Raw genomic sequence first — 20826 nt, 5'->3', positions numbered from 1 at the left:
TTTACCCCATGACAGACATACATAGTTCAGGGTGAGAACAGCAGTACAACATGATGGAAACCACATTTGGACCAGTGTTCTTGTGTTTTGTGAGACTGTGTGTTCTTGTGTCTTGTGAGACGGTGTGTTCTTGTGTCTCGTGAGACATTGTGTTCTTGTGTCTCGTGAGACAGTGTGTTCTTGTGTCTTGTGAGACAGTGTGTTCTTGTGTCTTGTGAGACAGTGTGTTCTTGTGTCTCGTGAAACAATGTGTTCTTGTGTCTCGTGAGACATTGTGTTCTTGTGTCTTGTGAGACATTGTGTTCTTGTGTCTTGTGAGACATTGTGTTCTCGTGTCTTGTGAGACAGTGTGTTCTTGTGTCTTGTGAGACAGTGTGTTCTTGTGTCTCGTGAGACAGTGTGTTCTTGTGAGACAGTGTGTTCTTATGTCTCTTGCAACACTGAACTACTATGACATCTCTTGAAAGTAGAAAGTGTTATTTGTAATGACACCATACAGTTTGAACTGTCATGTCAATGACAGATGACAAGAAGATACTTTACCAATGCCATTACATAGTATGTGATGAGTATGGCAAATACTTGAATAATCCGGTTATTCCATGATAGAAAGTAAAGATGTAACACCACAGAATATACGGAGACACACTTTGAATGCAAATATTTATTTTAGGACTTGGAAGGGAATTAATACATGCTGCTATGTCACACTAACTGTAACCTTTACTGAACAATGGACTAATAGCACATTCCACGTTAAGGAATTGTTTATAAACCAGCAAATATAATATGTTTTTATTATTGTCATTCTGAAGATTGGTATGACAACCAGATATTCTGTTGGTATCAACTGTTCAGTATAGTTTACAAGTAACATTCACTTTACACAAAACGTTAGGTATTATAAATAGTCAATAAATATGCCTAGATCATTTTTCCGTGAGGGGGTAAGTTGGCGTTGGAACGTCGTAGTCCTAGAGACGGATGGCGTTGTACCTTCTCAAGGGACGTCTCTGAGAAGCGTTTGGCAAGGTCTGCAAAAGAGTGAAAAGTTATGTAAATATGTAAGCTGTTTCATTTTAAGTTGATCTATCCGATTCTTTGAATGAATTGATTTCTACCACCGTATGCGTACTTCAGAATGATTGTTTTTTATTGTTCATTGTCTCATATCAGGAACGAGCATATCAATTATGAGCAAAATGACTTGGTTAACTGCAAATGTAAATTAAGATATTAAAAAGAGATGTTAAGTACACGGTGCCCTAAAAACCTCATGTCCTACTTACTTTTATTTCACCATTCATTCTGGTTGTAGCATTAGGTGTCTGCCACAATGACTTTGGAATGTACTGAAAATTGAACAAAATACTCTTGTTAAAACAGGATATTCAAATAATAAATAGGTTCAAGATCAATTTAAACGTCAATGGCATAGGTATATCCTCGGGGATGTATATGATAAATAATACATAAGTAAAACTCTTGACTCTGCAAATCTGGTAGCCGCTCGACTTGTTTCACACTGTGGTAATCTACGTTAAGTTACTTACTCTCTGGTATGTTGCCCTGTCTGGGATGTAGGTGCTGATTGCAGTCTTTGCCTTTTGAACATACGTCTGGATTTCTGGAAGTGTGTCCAGAGATTGAACTGGGATGGGCAAGTATAATTCTATCTGAATTTCACCATGTTGAGGATCCCAAACTGTGACCTTGGACTTTTCCAGAAACACCAATTGTTCCCTGTACTTCTGAACCTCCTCCTCAACCATCTCCTTGAGGATGTCATAGATGCTCTGCAGGTGCTGCTTGAGGTTTTCCTCTACTTGCCAGTAGTTAAATGCCCACACACCCTGTTAATCATTGACAAGCCATTAAAGTTACAGTTTCTTTCAGTCTGCGCCAACATACTTAGAACTTGAAAAGATAAATTGGCTTATAATATACGAACACAATAACAGTTTTACATCAAGCAGACAACGTTAGGACTGACCTCTTGGTAAGCATCATTAGTAAGAGAAAGCAGATGCTGGAGGTCGTCCCTCTTCATGATGTCTCCCAGGCGGGAGGTCAGCATCTTCTGTGTGTGTTCTACAATTGTGTTGTATCTGCTAGGGATGTTAAGATCCTGTACTTTGTTGGTGATGGTGTTGAGGTATTTCTGGTAGTTGTCAGCAAACTGAAGCCTGATGGTCGCCAATCGAGGATGGTTCTTCAGGTCTAAGAAAAGGTGCAATCTAATGTAAAAATGAACTTTCACGATAATGGTAATTTTACATTGATCGCCGAAGGAAAGTGAGTAATTGAGTATGTTTGTAAACCCCTTTTTGCAATATTCGAACAATATCAAGGCGGGGGACACCAGAAATGGGCTTCACACATTGTACCCAAGTGGGGAATCGAATCCGGGCATTCAGCGTGACCAGCAGGCGCTTTAACTACTTGGCTACCCAACCACCCCTCGAAGCAAAAGCACACACTAATAATAAGTACCAAAGAATTACCTGTAATAGAAGTCCGCAGGTTATTGTAATGATGATGATAAGTGTTCCTCAAACTCTGCAGCTGTTCATCAAGCCCCGATATCATTTCAACAGTGTTTATGACAAGCTCGTCCACACCACGCTGCATTGAGAAATGAATGGAGAACTACATCACATATATAATATCAACACCAGAGAATAACTTGCTGTCCACCAAAACAGATTCAACTGGGCGTAAAAGGCAAAATAAGGGTGAAAATCATAACGTGGATCGCTGAAAACAATGGTGACACCAGGTGTTCGCGAAAAGGGTAAGCATGGAAGGGTAACAAACCTTAAAGTTGACGAGTGTTTCAGCAACGATAGCCTGATATTTCTGTCCAATGGGGACGTTTGTCATCTCCTCCATATATTCAGCTAGTTTCTGATTAGTGGAAGCAAACACTTCCTTTGTCGAAGTCACAAGATCCTTGTAGGCTTGGCTGAAACAAAGAAGTTTCCACTCGGTTATCAACTTGTTTCCGAGTTATTTCAGTGGGTATGTGTTATCCTGTGTATCCTGTGCAGTGTCCTGTGTAGTGTCTGACAAGGTTATACTTATTATTATTATTACCATAAATTTATACCCAACTTTACATCAATGAAATCACTGATATACTTACAATGCCTGGTTGAAGTGATCTCCCATGGCTGCCATGTAGAAGTCATTACGGTCGTACATGCGCTTGACATCCCTCCTGATAGAGTCCAGCTGTTTCTCTATGGTAGCCATTTCTGATTCCAACATGGTTAGGTAAGGAGACAGTTCCTCCTTGGTGGCTTGTGCAATCCGGTGGTACTTGCCTGACAACTCCTGTCCCACAGACTCGTACACAGAGTGGAAAGCGGTCTTTGTATTTTGCCCATATGTCTCCACCTTCTTGGTCAAGTATTCCTTTAAAAATGCAAGGGTACTCATTTATAAAAACAACCCTCACATATTGGAATGTTTATGGCATGTTTAGATTTTCATAATTTCATGTGTAGCAATTACATATAATAGCATTTACTACCTGAACATCGGCGATCATTTGTGGCCTCCAGGATATCCTGGTATGGAGCAGACGGGATGTGTTGAGTCTGAGTGCAACTAGACTATCAGACACTCGACGGGAATTCTCCTGATGATAAACCTCAGCCTGCATGGCACTTGAGTTGACATATCTGGCATTCATGTTCAGTGTTTTTCCAGGGTTGTCTGTAAAAGAAAATGTGTGTTATTCAGTCATAGTTTGAATGCTTGGTCTAAATAAATCCATACGTTTGATGAAACGGGATCAAACATGAAGGGAACATGAATATTTTAGAACCTACCCAGATCGTAGTTAGTTTGGAAGTCCACCATTCTCCTTTCAGCATCAACAGTAAGGTGGGCTTGGACAATCTTTTCCCCATACATATTCCTGATCTTCAGCTTGAAAGGGGTCTCCTCCATCTCACCAGAAAGTTCCATGTTCTTGATTGGGGTCTCCATCTGTAAAAAGCGGGAGCTATGTTACTTATGTTCACGTCAATACTTAGACACTATTTTTGTCATGAGACTTGAATTATAACTTTACAATAACTTTTAAAGTTATGAAGATAAACATAAATATTATATATTCACAAATATGTTTAGACACCATTTTCATCTCAAGATTCTAATTATAACTTTAACTTTTGTTTTTATAGTATAGTCATTGTCACCTGCAGTTGTATCTGCTTTCTTAGTTTGTTGATCTCTCCTCTGAGGGCAAAGTTCTTTCTTTCCCTCCTGGCTGTCAGGTAGGTCATTCCAGTTCCAGCAGATACTTTCTCACTGGAGCTACCAATATGGGATGTTAGTTTGACGTCCACATCTGTATATGGGTGGCTAATGCCAACCACAAAGCTGTAGTTGGTGTTACCATAGCCATAGGAAATGTCATCCATTCGAGATGTAAGGGTGAGGGTTTTTCGGGAGTCACTGGAGTAGGACACTTGTGTTTTTCCATTGAAGACAGTCCTGCCATCATTCAGCAGCATTTCTGTGTCGATCTGGATGTTCTGAAGAATATTTGCAACAGATACGAATGTGTTCTAAATATGGTAACATATCATTAAGGTTTACTATTCATCATGACATTTTCCTATGATAAGATCAAAGCATCAATTTGAAATTAAAAGTCCAGTGTAAGTAATGTGTTGTGTTCCTACCTTGCCAATAGAAGGAAGTCTGAGAGAGAGGTCTGCCTGCTTGTTTTTGTCACCAGGTGTGAGGACTGCTTTCATGCCAATCTTCTTTGTGTCATCTCTGTCTGCATCCCAGGAGAAGGCTCCATCCACAGTTTGGCTTGCACCTGTCTGACTGTAAGACCCATCCATTTGGAGACTTCTCAGAGGGGATCCCACTTTGAAGGAGCCATCAAACATCTTGCTGTAGCGACGGCTACGATCCTTTACATCCACATCATAGAATAGTTTGTGACCTGCATCTTCATTCCAGATGAATTCTCCACGACTCTTTGTCTGGAGCTGTGAAGTGAGGACATTTCCAATGATACCAACAGTGCGGGATGGATGGATAAACTTTAGTGTCAGGTCTTTGTTCAAAAGAGACTGTCTGCTCCTATCTGTCAGTGTGGTCTGGATTCGGATGTTGCTCTCGGGTTCATCTCTGTCCCAGTTGACAAACATCTCTCCATCGATGTTCTTATCAGCTATTTCCCCTGAAAGAGTCAGCTGCATTGGTCTTGGTGTCCTCATTGTGAATGTTCCCTGCTCCCTTGAGCCTCGGGAGATCTCCATGTCCATATCCAGAACAGTGTCACCATTGTAATCGGCTTCCAGCTTCTCTGTATATTTGTCTGATCCTTGATGATGTTCAAACCTAAGAGCAGTCACCTTTGCAGTTTCAAATGGCGTAACAAGGGTGAAATCTGTTGTCAGTTGTTTCTCATTGTATATTTCAAGGAATTGGTAGGATCCATCAAAAGCTATTTGGTCCCTGGGGCTCCATGACGCCTCAATGTGAGATTGGTATTTCTTGTTTCTGATGGTGTTGTGAAGAGCCAGTTTGATATCATTGGAAAGAGATATTAAACCTTCCATTTCTAATGGAGATGAGTAGCCGAGAGATGCTTCACCTGTGAGAATACCAGTCATTGGAGTTTGTATGGTGCCTGTGGACCTAAACTTCCTCAGTTCACCAGCATGTGTTAAAGAGATCTCAGCAGAATCCAAGTTTTCAAATGGTGTTGAGATTCGTGCAACAGCAGTGTAGGGCGTGGTAGACATGTCAATAGTTGACTCAAGACCAAAGCGATTGCCGTTTCCAGCATTCAGTTTGCTCTCTAGATTGTATCTTTCAATACCATACTCAAATGATGTGGATGCAGAGAGAACCTCATATTTTCTAAACGGTGTAGTCAGTTTGACTTCCACGTCATACTTTGGTGAGGTTGTTGCATGGAGTTCTCCTGTAAGTTTCTGCCCTTGTGCATACTGTACAGCAGCATTACAGTTGATTCCATTAGTTGTTGCAGTGTGATCGATCTCAGCCTTGGTGAATTCATAGCCTTGGAAAGGTGTATTGATTTCTAAGCTACTTTCTAGACGATCAAGCTCATGGTTGAAATGGTTGATTTTCGCGGTGATCTGTCTCCTGTCCATGAATTTGACCATACTTTGAGAAGTAAAACGATTCCATGTACCAGAGTGATCAAAAGAGAAGCCAATGTTTCTGTATGGTCTGAATGGTGTTAAGATTTTGACCTCACCATGAACATCATCCATTGCTCTGAATTCGGCCTTCATACTTGCTTTCCTCTGGTTGTAGTCACCATTGATACTCATCTTCATATTCCTCAGCTCCCCTTCTTTGTGGAATTTGATGTTTCCTGTCTGCCCAAGTCCTGCCAGATTGAAGGTAAATCCTGAGCTGATGTCAATATCACCATTTCTAACCCGGAAGGATGAGTCAGTTGAGATGGAACCACCAGTGCCTATGCTGGCAGACATCTGATTTTTGAAGTTGGTTGGTCTCCCGTTGAAATCTAGATGCACATCAATATCTTCTGTGTATGGGTTTCTGATGGATAAGTCAGTCAAGAGTCGTCTTGAACTAAAGACGTTGTTGACAGATGCTTCTAATGTTTCATCTCTGATTCCAATGGATCCTTTAGCTTTGAGATTATTGATATCCCCTTCTTTACTGTAAGATACCCTCATGCTTTCCAGGCCTTGAATGTTGCTGACAATATTCAGGTTACCTCTCATAGAACTTCCAGTCTGGACATCAGACTCTGCAGTGAATGACTTTCCAATGGCTTGTACTTCCAGATGACTCTTGCAGTTGCCAATGGATCCCTCATGAGTGAAGATGATTCTGCTGTTGTCAAAGTTTGTGAAAGGAGTTTTGAGTGTAGCGCTTATGTCAATTGCTGGTGACATCATGCCATTTACAGTCATAAGTACTTTTTGATCTTGACCATAGGTAACATCCATGTTGGAGCTAAGACGGCCATTCTTTACTGAATGTTTGTATTCCCCAGATTGGCTTTCATATCCTTGGAAAGGTGTTTTTATCTCAGTGCTGGCTTGAATGTGTGTCAGTCCAGATGTTAAGAAGACGACCTTGCCTTCAACAACCTTTCCATCCATGTAGCGAAGATTTCCTTCAGTATTGAAGCGGGATAGGGATCCTGAGTGCTGGATAAACCCTCCAACATTTCTGAAGTTCTGGAAAGGACTCCTGATCGTCAAAGATGCCATGATGCTGTTCTTTAAACTGGCACTAAGATCTACCTCTAGTGTAGAATCCTTAATGTTAAGAAGGGCTGTGCTTTTCAGGTCAGTGAGATCACCCTCCACACCAATGGAACCCTTCATGCTTTCATAACAAGGAATGTTTGTTGTGATAATGAGGTTGCCTTTTGTTGATTCCATGTTTGCAAAGTTGGTCTGTGCAGTAAGTCTGGTCTTGGCAAACTCAAGTTCTGCATTGCTTTTCAGATTTCTGAGAGGACCAGTAGAAGTAAACATTGCTCTGCTAAGTTCAAAGTTCCTGAAAGGAGTTTTGAGCACAACATTTACATTGATATCTCTGGATGTATCTGCAGAGATGTCAGATGTAATTCTCTGTCCGTTGCCATAGGTGACTGCTGAGTTAGATTTAAAGTAATTGCTCCTGGAATCATGTCCATATTCAACTGTCATCATTTCAAATGCAGTGAAGGGTGTCTTCAGCTCGGCACTTGTTTTCATCTGCCTGTATCCATTATGGGAGAACTTAACTTTGCCCTCAATTGTTTTGCCATCCATGTAACGGAGCAGTCCTTCGCTATTAAAGTCATTCCAGTTGCCTGTGTGTTCAATGACAATGGCTGTGTCTCTAAAGTCTCTGAAAGGTGTTCTAAGAGAAAAGGTTCCTCTGATGTCTTGAGCAATTTTACCTGTGATATCGGCTTCAATGGTGGAATCCTTAAGGGAGGCTGAGGCAGTACCTCTAAAGTTGTCGCTGCTTCCCTCCTTGTTGAAAGATGCTTTGACCATTTCCATACCCTCGATATTAGAGATGATGGAGAGACTAGCCACGGTAGTAGTTCCGTGATCAAATGATGAATCAGCAGAGATTGATTTCTCCAGGATTTCCATTTGTGCATGACTTGTGCAGCTGATAAGTGGTCCGGAATGACTAAACACAAGTTTATTGTTTTGGAATCTGTTGAAGGGTGTTTGAATGGTAAGATCAAAACTGATCTTAGGTGATGTTTCGATACTGAGATCAGATGTAATTCGTTGTCCACGTCCATAGAGAATGAGAGCATTTGATGTCATTTGGGTGTCATCGATAGAATGGCGGTATTTGAGAAGTGAAGATTCATATCCAAGGAAGGGAGTCTTGATTTCTGCTTTGGTATCAATATGAGCCAGTCCAGATTGCCACAAAGTAAGTGTGCCTTCCAGAGACTTGCCATCCATGTACCTGATAGTGCCTTGACTTGAAAACCTCTGCATGTTACCAGAATGTTGAAGAGAAAGTCCAACATCTTTGTAGTCGTCAAATGGTGTTTGCATGGTAAGAGATCCTTCAATTTTGCCATCTGTCTTTAGCATAAGGGAAATATCAACTTGTTCATTGTCCAGAATTCCACTGGCTTTGGCGTTCATGTCACTAATGTAACCTTCTTTGTGAAGCTTGAGTCCAATGTTTCTGCCCCTCCAATCTTTTGTGTAGCCAAAGTTGGTAGATAGATCTATCAATGGATATCTGAAAGTGAATGCTGACTCTGAGTTGAAGGAGTGCCGTGAACCAACTGCTCCAGATACCTTAGTGGAGAAACTTCTTAATTGACCATCATGATCAATGACAAACTTGATGTTATCAGAAAAGGGGGATTTGAGAAGAAGTGTTGTGTCCAGGCGTCCGTTGGAAAATCTGTTCTGGCCAGAGATGTCAATGGTTTGATCTTGTCCATAGGTGATAATTATACCTCCTCGTATGTTATCCAAAGAGCCACGCTTGTTGAATGAAACTTTAGTTTCTGTCATGCCACTGAATGGTGTCTTCAGTGTGAACACCCCAGTTGATCTAAAACCATTATGAAAATCTAGGTCCACTTCCCCAGTTTTCTTTGCCATTTCTATTTCTCCATGGCTCTTCACGTCATCCCAGTTGCCCTCATGTCTTAACGATAGCTTGTTCATTTCATAACCAGAGAAAGGTGTGGTGATAACCAGACTGCCATCATATCCCTTTGCCCAGTTCAGTTTCAGATCACCAGCCAGGTTGTTGTCTGAAGCAAACGAAAGATCAGCATGTGTTTGTAATGAACGTCTTCTCAGTGCATGCTTCAGGGATGCACTCATGTGTTCCATTCTTTCAAATGGAGTCTTGATGGTGACGTCAATAATAATGGGGGTTCCAATGGCATAGACAGCATCGAGGCTAATAGTTTTCCTTGGGTAGTATTCAGTTTCAATGTGTGAACGTCTTCCCTTGCTTGTATTCTCACTGCTGGCAAACACCTGCAAGTACTGATACTCGTGGAAGGGAGTATCTATCCTCATTTTTCCATTCATATCATCTAGGTTCCAGTTTAAGACTCCAGCAAAGTTGCCCAGGACTGGGGTGATAGCAAAGTTAGCTTTGCTCATGAAGTTTCTATGGTCACCATTGAATGAAAGTCCTGCTTCCAAAGATTTGTAGTCATCAAATGGAGTCTTCAGTGTTGCCCGGTAATTGTTGAGACTATCAGGTGTGATGTGTGCTTCAAACTCAAAGGACTTTCTTATGTCATAGCTGAAGCTTCCTCTGGATATCAAATCAGAGCCTTCCTTCTTGTGGGATGCCTTCACGACAATATCTCTGAAGTTTTCAAAAGGACTTGTCATCCTCAGACTTGTTTCAATATCCTGGGTAGATGGAGCAGCAAAGGAACCATCGAGCGATAATTTGTTATATGGAGACCATTCTAATTCAGCATGACCCGAGAGTGGATAAGTTACATAGCGAGCATTTATCTTCCCTTTAAGGTTGGTCATGGGTGATGCCAGTGTAAAATCAGACTCTGTTTGCCCATTGGATCTAATGTAGTTGATACCCGCTGATCCAATCATATTCTCTCCCTGCTTCATGTTAGACGAGTGTCGGATAAAACCTCTTCCATGTTCATGGTCAAGGTTGATGTCAATATTGCGGATTGGTTCCCATGGTGTTTCAATTGTCACTCCTCCTAAGGCCTTTGTTCTGGTGGCTGAAGCATGGTTTCCAAATATGTTGACAAATATACGTTTGTCTCTGCCCCATTCTGTTGTCATTGTACTCTTCACATCATTGTGAGTATTTCTGTGTTGCCAGTTGTTGGTGAATTGGTAGCTTGGAGAAGAGAGTGTGAGCTTGCCAGTGTTTTGGAACTGCCATCCAGATCTTGCGTGGTTCATATCCAAGTCATAGATGTATTGATCACCATTGACATCCAGTGCAATGTCACTCACAAACTTTCTTAAATCATCATTGTGAGAAAGACGGAGATTAACAGCTCGCATTCCCTTGAAGTTGGACTTAAAAGTCACAGTACCCTCAATGTCCCTTTTCTGGTCAGTGCATCGGTTCTCTCCAGTCATAATGAGCTTGGCATTCTTTCCCTCTAAGCTTCCCTTCATGATAGTGGTGAGTGAAGTTGTCATTCTGTGAGCTACTTCGGTGCTGAACCTTCTGTATCCCTTGAAAGGGGATGTTCCTGTGATAGTGAGGTCTATGTTTCTTACAGAGAAGGGTTTCTTCATGCTGACAGCAGAAGAGATCTGATTCTTCTTTCCACCCCAGGAGAATTGCATGGTAGAGCCATATTTTTTGTCATCGTTGTCACTGCTGGCCTGGGCCATTAGTTCCTCAAATCCTTCAAATGGTGTCTTCACTCTCACAGAGCCATCAAGTGACTGCCCATTTCGTCTTGGGACCCTTTTGAAAGATGTGTCTACTTTGACCTTCTTGTCAGTGTCCCAAGAGAAATCAGCACGGGTTGTATACTGTTCACCACTAGCATGTTTGATATTGAACTCCACATCTCTGGTTGGGTATTTCATTGCAACAGTGGAAGCGAAATTGCCAAGTGACTTGAGGTTGAGTTTTCCTGTGAGGAGGAATCTCCTGGAAATGTCCTTATCAGCATCCCACTTAACATCAGCAGAGCCCTCATATGTGACACCTCGCTTTCCCCCTTCGACCTGAAGAATGACATGTCTTGTGGGGTATGTCATGTCCATGCTCCACTTGGCAGATGATGTCTTGGAGTATTTATAGCCTGTGTTGATTCCGTAAACCTCGCCAGCATAATCAGCCTGAGCAGAAACCTTGAGGTCTTTGTTATCCAGGTTAGTGGAAGCAGTGAGTTGGATTGGCTGGATGTTATGTAGGTTGATGTTAGATTTCACCTGGTGGGCTGTATCCTTCTGTCTTTTGTAGGTTGTTACCATGGTAGACTTTTCTTTATCCATGTAGAAGGTCATGGAGTGTGTGTAGTCTTTCTTTGACTGGATTAGATCGGTATTCAGGCGTAGTTCTTTGCCTGGATAGGAGAGGCTAGCTTCACCCAAGAGATAAAGTGTCCTTTTTCCACTGTTTCTAAGATTGAGAGCAGCATCAATTGTATTTCCTTTGCCATAGGCAAATGTCATGGAGGAATTCAGATTGCGACTGTCTTGGGCGTGCTTTCCTTTCAGGCTCAATTTTACATCCTGAAATGAAAATCAAAGCAACCATTTAGTAACAACTGCTATACAGATGATAAATTTCTTTGGTATATAACTATAATATTATTATTTATTATGTTTAGTTGATTTTTAGCTGTATATTTGGCCTTATTGTTATGCTATGTACAATCAAATGACTTACCAGTGGTCCCAGAGTAGTTTTCATTGTGTAGTCAACTTTGGCTTTGGAGCCCATGTCATGGTTGACTAGAGCATAACCTGTGATCTGGCGGGAGGAGTCCTTGGATTTGGGTCCATATCTGAAAGCTGCACCAGCTTCTGTGTGTTTCTTGTTGTGAGAGAAGTCCATATCTGTGAAGAAGTTCACCTGAGGGAATCTCTTGTCTTCGAAGTTTCTGGAAAAAAATCATAATGTCTACACACATGATGCATACGTTTGCAATTCAACTTTGCTATTACTAAGGTTGTGACACTGTCCTGATGTATAAGAGGTTGATATGTCAATGTTTACAAATGTAACTTACGTGTTGAGCTGGTAGTTCCAGAGGGACTTGGTGCTACGATCAGTGTATTTAGAGCTGAATGTGATCTTGTCCTTCTTGATACTTCGGATCTTAGGCAGGTTGTAGTCGAGAGTTATAAAGGAGCTGACTGTGTTCATCTTGGTCTGCACGTTGCCACTAACCTTGGTGACCAGAAAATGGGAGGACACCGTTACACTTCCAGTGTACTTGCTTTTGGTACCACCTGTCTTCTTGATGTTACCTGATTTGGACATATATGCATAAATTAATAATCATAATCTTCACTAGATACTGTGGTTAAATGTTTGTTATTTGGAATTATTCATCATCATTTGCAACAGCAAAGTAATCAACCATTGAAAATTTCAGTTTACCTGGTTAACGGAGTTAAGTACTAACATATACATGTTTCTCCACTCATTAATATTAGATTACTAAATATCAATATCCACAGGTTTGTGAATATCTGATACTAAATTGTGATTGTGAACTATATGTCTGCATCCCTAAATATTCCTTAAGTTAGTTTCTTTGAGGCATGTTCCGTTCCATAACACTTACATTTGAGAGTGATTGGTTTGGTCAAGACCTTGTGGACATCTAGAGACAGACTGCCCTTGAGTGATTTGCCCTCTTTGTAGTCTCCTGAACCAGAGAGTGAGACGACCTCAACTTTTGGGGTCTTCACCGTCAATGTTGGGATGACCTTGATGATGGACTTCTTCCTGCCACTGTTCTGGTACACCAAACCAGCCTCGAGAACGTAGTCCTGCTTTGGAGCAAGATTGAAGGTACCCATCACACTCTTCTCAATTTTAGAGTTTAGTAAGGCAGCTGCAAAAGTAATGTAAGATAAAAGAAACATGAAAAATGGTGTTTAGTTGTGTTTTTATGTTGACGTGCTATGATTTTATTGAATAATTGTTAGTTTTGAAAAGTGAACTTACATCTAAAGCTGATTGCATTTGGTGTTACCCCAGCAAGGGTTAACTCAACACTGGCTCTCTTGAGTGCTTCAGCCTCAACTGTGCCACTGAGTAGGATGACTTTGGCTCCAGGACGTCTGATCTCCACTCGGGGGATGTAGGTAACAAATGTCTTTACTTTCTTGATACCCACTTCACTGATGATACCATATTCTGAAGATTCATCGACAATCAGATTGCCCCTTGTGCCTATCTTGTTACTTTCATATGCCATGGACCCTGTAGTATGACATGAATAGTATTACTTTCAATCTAAGCATAATAAATCACAAAGTTATATGTTTCTTCAAATGTGACAGTAAATGAGGCTCAATTCAAACAACACACCTTTGAATGCTGCCTTCTTCCATGGGGATGCTAGGTTGATTTCAAGGTCTTTATCTTTTTTATTTAGAAGAAAGTCGAAAGCCAAAGATCGGTCAGTTCTGGATCCAGGTGTGTTCACAGCTATCTGAGCTACAGAGGAATACTGATTCTGAAAAAGAAAAATATACCTTTTTTACCATTAAAATAAAACTTAGTTGCTCAATTAAGTAAAGATGATTTCTCAGCAGAGAACTTCTTATTTCATACAAATGTATGTCATAATGTCTCTTCTGTAACAAATTCACATACCACCGAAACGTGTGACTGTTTTGAAAGAAGAACTCATTTACAAACTCACCACTGATTGTTTAGCCATGAGCTTGTAGCCAGTGTGTGTGTCCCTCTTGTAAAGAACTAGGCTTTGGGAGAAGGGCCCTGTGAAGGGGAAGTATGGAGCATTATCCACCATAGAAGCATTAGGCCACTGGAACTCATTACAGAGCTCAAGGCCGGTAATGGTGGCAAGTCTGGCACCTGTGCACAGTTCCAGCTTCTTTCTGTTGCCTGAGACCAAGTCTTGTTTCTTCTCCTGATCACCATGAATGCTGAAGAACTCTGTGCTGTAGAATATGGAAGGAAATATTAGTCCATAAAAATGTTGAATATCATGTTTTAATTGATTGTATTAACAATTTTGGCACTATTCACTCACTGATCACGGAGGAAGCAGCAACTACTCTTGTCCGCTCACTCATTCATATCCCCGCTTATAAACTTAAAAACATTTTGATATCACTCTTTCGGAGTAGCAGCTGCTTATAACTTGAATAATCTGCTTGACTTCTTGAGATATGCTGACTCTTTGGTACATTTCAAAGCTAAGATATATATTTTCAAACTTTATTCTAACATCCCATAATCTCTTTCCGTTTTGTGTAGATGCCCACAAGCACGTTGTTGAGGAGTTTGAGCGTGTTACAAGTGGACGTATTATCATTATTAATATTTCTTAGTTTCTATCACTTAATGTAGTGGATTGATTATGAAGTGTTGTTTCCTAAGCAAAGGCATAACAGTTATCTTAAAATATTTGCTTGTGTATAAAAAGGGAATTCTTTGTATATAGAAGCGCCTGAATATTAGAAATGCTTACTTGACATCTAGGATTTCCATCTTCTGTTGAGGAAAGTCAATGTCTGCACTAAGAATCTTTCCTCGGCTGAGTTCTACACGCCCTTTCAAGGCAGTGCTGGAATGCCAGGTGTTGACAACTCTAAGACCTGTTTTGGTGACGAAGGCATCCATGCTCATCGTGCCAACAATCTTGATAGCTCCACTAAAAAAGAAGGCAATGGTTTCAGACTTATATTTTATGGACAGTTGCATGGCAAATGTGATAAACTTAATATTTTCTTAAAAAGGACTGAAAACTTAAAATTAACCTTGGCTTGATGTGTCCCTCAATGAGGAGACTGCTTGGTGAAGTTGTCATTTTTCGGAGATCGACTTGACCAGAGGCCTGAAGGTCGATGGTTGCTGTTCCGTTGACGGTGAGATTGAGGGGAAGACCGGAGCTGGTGGGGATGATCATGCTGCTGTCCAGGATCATCATACTCTGAGTGAAAGAGTAGTCTTGTTTCTTGGACATCTTGATGAGGAAGTCAAGAAAGTTGAAGTTCTTGATAGATGCCAATGGATCTACGCCTTTGAAATGATCATAGTACATTTCATTGCCAAAGATCCTCATGTACAAGTCTCCTCTGAGGTGATCAAGGTTGACATTGCTCTGAAACCAATAGCAATTTGAAATACATGTATATTGTTCTGTACTAAATGTTTGAATGGCAAAAGTATTGTGTGTGCTCTTAGACTTAAGAGAAATTAAATGATGGATATATAAGAAAAGCACCTTTGGTTTCTTGGCTGCCTTTCCTCCAAAGTAGCTGTATGGGCCAAGGTAGTTCTCAATGAGATACTCCACTCCTTCCATGCGTCCACCCAGCTCAAAGAGATTGAGAGAGTTCCCAAAGAGATCAACTGTCATGTTGAGCATAGCAGAACGAGGAATGAAGGATTTATCTGAAAAGATGACATTACTCTCCAGCATGGCACCAGTGTTGAACTTCTCCAGAAATAGAGAGCCTTCATAGTTGCGTGAATACTTGAGTGTTGAGAGGTCGAAATTCCTTCCGAGGGTTTTGTCCTCCAGGATTCGTCTGATGGTCTGTTTCTGTGGACTGGATGTTTCCATCAGGTTGGTAAGATGAGACCAGACAAAGGCTCCAACTTGATTAGCTTTCTCAGATTCGAGAGTTCCTTGGATTGTACTCAAGACGTCTTCAGATGGGCACTGCATCACAGCCAAGTAGGCAGCAATTCTCAACTCAGAGTCCTCATCAGAATCTTGGTAGATGGTCATTACTTCACTTCTCTGGAATGAAACACATATTGTGACATTATGGTTTTATTAAATAATTATTGACATTTAAATGTAGCAAATATCATATGTCTGAGTGAGTTTCGTATACAGTTCCATAACTTACATCGGCAGTACATGGTAGTCTTCTGTAGGCCTGGATTGCAGCTACTCGGACCTCCATTGGGTTGGCTTGTTTGTTGAAGCAGCTGCTAAGCGTAGTGGTCAGTCTGTCCACATGGCCTGCATTTCCGAGAGCACGAAGTGCAACAAGACTAGTCTCCAGATTAGAATCTCTGATGTAGCAGCCATAACCAATGGTCTTCTCCATGGTAGAGATGATACGTGTGATAGTGGATTCCTCAGAACAAGCTTCATGATGGTTGCAATAGTTGTTGACCATAGTGGAGATCGGAAGCATGGCCGCCTTGCTGTACTGTGGGGTGTCAAGAAGCGCCTACAAATAAATAGATTCAGAGAGAATATTAGATTTGGAAGAAGGTCTCTTTGACTGCTTTTAGGGATTTTTCTGCGATGTGAATAACAGCTCACCTTTACTTCCTGCAACATCTCCAGTGTTGGGTAGTGGATGAGAGACAGGGAAGTGATCCACATGGTTGCCTGTGCACCAGTGACTTCTCTTTTTAGCAGAATTTCTTTCAAGAACGTAACAGATGCACGTGTACTGGCCATCGGGATAGTGTCCAGGAAAAACTTCCTAGAAGCAACCAAAATTGAAGGATTAATAAAAAAGGATGTACAGATGTTTATCAAGGATTGTTGTTGAAAGGATTTTCAGGAATGGTATATATGATATGCAATATGTTTGTGTCACTTCAAGTGTTTATACTAACTTGACTCTCTCGCTGTTGTCAGTGCAGGTAGCTCCAGACTTTACTTGCTGGTAGACACTTCTAAGGTTATCAACATCCAGATTTTTGATGATGTACACAAGCTCAGAGAACAAGCGTGGAGTGTCGGGGCGGATATCCTCGCGTGTATTCTGACAGATCTCTCGCAGTTTACTCTCAGCATCTCTCATTGGTTGGTCTTTGTTTCCTGGTCCATAGGCATGTTCAAACACAACTCCTACCCGATTCCGAATGTAATCTAGAACGTGTAAATAATAAATTAAGTATGTACGATCCTGAGGAACATTTATTAAAGGTGATGATTATATGTATTTAATGATCTTTAAGTATTGTGTCATCGGCGAAACTAGCACAATGAGATGTATAGACTGATCACCTTGTCTTGTGGTAACACCAGATCTCTGAGTCTTGTAGTTGAGTCTCTGAAGGATTTTGGTGGTGGCACCGCTGGTGGCCCTGGAGAAAGGTCTGAATGTGTGGGTCTCCCGGATGAGCGCACTCTTGAGGAGTCCATTCTTGTCCAGTTCTTGTTCACATTCGTGTGTACTCTTCATGAGGGGCAGAGACTGGATCTCTGAAGGAACTCTGTACTGCATGCCATGGACGGAACTGTGATAACCATTACGATCAGTGCAACCTAGGAGATCCTTGGTCTTCTTAATTGTTGTAGAGTACCAGCCATGTGATGCCACCGTGTAGTTGGTGTTGCACTCGCCTGTGACGTCACTCTGGGGACATCAAGGATAGAACTTTTGCATATGTATCCCAATACATGCATGTTATACAAATTATACATAATACAGTTTTAAAACACAAGAAAAACATGTTTGTTTTACCTCTTGTACTATCTGGTTCTTTTCCAGGTTATCCATACTGTTCTGAACAGCAGTGAGAAGACCTCTCTTGATGTTGAGAGCCCATGTGGTTTCACCCTCAGCTGGACACAGTTCTTCTACTATGCCATCTTGGAAGGAAAAGCGGAGGGGGAATCGCTCTAGATTCCTTCTGAACTCGCCTGACTCATCAGCGTATTTCATTGGTGTAGAGGTTGATGGATCAGACTGATATACCTTCACATCTCGCAGCTGAAACACATGTTTGTACAATAGAAGAGAGATGCCCTTTTTTACACATCGCGCATATTTCTCACAATGTTATGGTGTATTGGACATTGCTCTAATGAATGTGTGTACTTGCACCTACCCTAAGAGCCATGTCGCACTTAGACAGCACCTCAATGTCAGCAGTTGCCCGGATACCAAGAGTCGCTTGATCACCAGAAGCTCCTTCCATAGATGTATGTGTCTGAACATTATAATCGAATTCATAGGTTGTTCCTGGGAGGTAGTTGAACTTGTTCATGTCTGACACAAAAATGAAAACAACTGATATCAGTTCTGTCCACAAACATCGATATGTATTTTTCAAACAGTTTTTATTATAGATATGTAGATTAAGACAAGATCAGCAGTCATTACAAACTAAGCTATTTTACTTACCTCGGCATCGTCTGGCGCAGGATGTCGTTTCATCGCGTGACTGGTAGGTGATTGGCCCTAGTATAAAATATCATGTTTAATCAACAATATATAGAGAAATGAATGGTATCGAAAATTAGCTATGTGAAACTATGAAATCCTTGTTAGGATTGGTATGGTGGAAAGAAATTCTTTTGATGAAGAGTTAGACTGTAACACCTTCCTCCAGTGTGTCACATTTGCAAAGTGGTGTCATGTTGTACTATGACCTCACACACGTGGAACATTTGAAACTACAACACCAATAACCTAAGAGCTCGATATTTTAAGTGTTACCTCATAACGTTGTTTGAATTTAACAATGAACTAAAGGTATATAAAAAGGTAGCCTATAACTGAATATCTAAGGTGATCAATTTCAACATTTATAGCTCACGTTAAGGCTTATACCAATCGACAAATAGGTGATGAGGAAAGCGAACATGTAACCATTCAAAAGGATAAGCAAGAATGATGAGTTTTTTGTCCTCTGGAAATGTCAAATTTTGATGTTGCAGATACCTTTGAATCAATGATGTGAAAATATCAGAAAGTTCAATTGGCTTACAGATAGCTATTGTTCATCGTTACCGGTGCATATTTTGAACTTCGCACATGATCAAATACAGAAGTGTGGCTAAAAAAGCGAAAAAGGACTGTGTTTTAAAATGTAGATCTAAGTTTAACTAAGACTATGACCTTAGATGAATTATGTAGCACGTATGTGCACTGTATATTTATCCAGACCCGTGAAGATCCGGGGTTAGACTAGGTCTTCAGCAACCCATGCTTGCCGTAGAAGGCGACTATGCTTGTCGTAAGAGGCGACTAACGGGATCGGGTGGTCAGGCTCGCTGACTTGGTTGATGCTCACTGGATCACTGGATTGTCTGGTCCAGACTCGATTATTTACAGACCGCCGTCATATAGCTAGAATAGTGCTGAGGGCGGCGTAAAACAACCAAGCAACCAACCAACTATATATTCAATAAAAAAAAGTTTGGATCAAAGATTTGCTCTTTGGTCAAATATTAGAAACACGCTTCCTGAACATCTCTAATATCGGCCTGGTACATCTAGTGTTGTCACAATTCCTAAACATGTAATGAAGAAAGTCTAATGCATATATTAACACACCTGATAACTTTCATAACAACTCTAATAGTTTTCTTAATTCTTAAATCAAGCAGATCATGTGGCCCCAAAAGGGACCTAATCCGACCTGGTCCGTCAAAAAAAACCAAACCTGAAATATATCATTCCACTAGTGCAGGTACACATTCAAAGTCTGAAGACTTACCTGCCAGTGCACTTGCTAGCAGAGCTAACAGCGTAAAGGCTGTTGTTGAATACATTGTGTTGGGTTCTTGGGGAGACCCTTCCCGCAGTCGTGTGTCTATATGTTGGCTGCTTGCTTGACACCGTGAAGTGTAATGGAACGTGTGTCACAGCGTTCGTCGTGGTTTCTGAAGCCAATGCCCACTGTTGAGTTTTATATACAGGTATCAGAAGTGGGGTGGGCAAAGGTGACATCTATTGCAGGTGTCGGTCAGAGTTATCAGTGACTTTTGTCCATATTGAACTTGACAGATTGCCGATACAGCCACCCATATACATCGTTCTACTAAATGAACATCGCATATATCATCTTATTGTAATACAGGTTTGGGGCATGTGTTCACGAAAGCATGGCCCTGATATTAATTAGCATTTAATACGCAGCGCAAGGGGTCTGGACTTTGGTGTATGTTATCTTTGTTGATTGCACCAGAAGGTGAAGTATGTTATCATGATAGATTGAACCAGTAGCAAAGTCAATTAGTTCAACAGCAATGATGCATCTACTCTGGATGGAAGAGAAGACATGTTTGTATAATGCATTCGAGAACTACGTCTGCATGCCCTTGATTATATAAATACATGACTATATAACATAATTGTGTGTGCAAACTGTATATTGAGTTGCACTAAACTTGACTCACTGGCTGCACCAGCGTCACCCAAACTCTCTTTGCTGCATATTTTATTAATTTTAATCTGTAACTACTACTACTACTACTACTACTACTACTACTACTACTACTACTACTACTACTTTAAAAAAACCCCCCAAAAATGACCATCGTGTAGTTCATTTTTTGTCTCGGCGTTGTGGTTGCCTAGTGGTAAAATCTTTCCGTTGTCACGCCGAAATCCCTAGGTCGAGTCCCAACATGGGTACAATGTGTTAAGTCCATTTCCAGTTTCCCCAGCAGTGATTGTACAGGAATATTGATAAAATCGGCATAAAACCTCACTCACTGACCAATTAGGTGCCTGATGGTTTCGGGATTTTGTATCATCAATTTGATTTGTGTAATCGTGTATCTCATTGAAACTAACGTGATACAATCTTTATGAAATCTCATTTAATTGCATTTGCTACTATCGGAATATTTGATGTTCAGAAGTTAGAAAGTAATGAAACATATTTTGAACCTGTTATCATCACCATTTTATTGTGATTCAT

At 40.9% G+C, this 20826-nt stretch overlaps 1 protein-coding gene across 1 annotated transcript; it reads right to left on the bottom strand.

Moving 5' to 3' along the window:
- Positions 1-649: 649 nt before the first annotated feature.
- On the bottom strand, positions 650-19774 carry LOC124119881. Its single transcript, XM_046482544.2, has 28 exons — positions 19618-19774; positions 18300-18356; positions 18004-18164; positions 17637-17885; positions 17177-17528; positions 16783-17038; positions 16481-16646; positions 16056-16385; positions 15422-15943; positions 14955-15298; positions 14666-14848; positions 13871-14132; positions 13534-13681; positions 13168-13425; positions 12782-13054; positions 12221-12461; positions 11878-12091; positions 4698-11720; positions 4209-4547; positions 3837-3996; positions 3536-3720; positions 3146-3417; positions 2818-2965; positions 2505-2625; positions 1994-2220; positions 1554-1853; positions 1290-1352; positions 650-1034 (listed from the first exon to the last, which is right to left on the bottom strand). The coding sequence occupies exons 1-28, from the start codon at positions 19670-19672 to the stop codon at positions 975-977; spliced, it is 12969 nt and encodes a 4322-aa protein (XP_046338500.2). The 5' UTR covers positions 19673-19774; the 3' UTR covers positions 650-974.
- Positions 19775-20826: the final 1052 nt, after the last annotated feature.

This window comes from Haliotis rufescens, unplaced genomic scaffold (genome assembly GCF_023055435.1).
Source record: "Haliotis rufescens isolate VD_foot unplaced genomic scaffold, xgHalRufe1.0.p SCAF_2, whole genome shotgun sequence".
Lineage (NCBI taxonomy): Eukaryota > Metazoa > Mollusca > Gastropoda > Lepetellida > Haliotidae > Haliotis > Haliotis rufescens.
The sequence above is the reverse complement of the archived record's forward strand: the minus strand, read 5'-3'. Positions and strand labels throughout refer to the sequence as shown.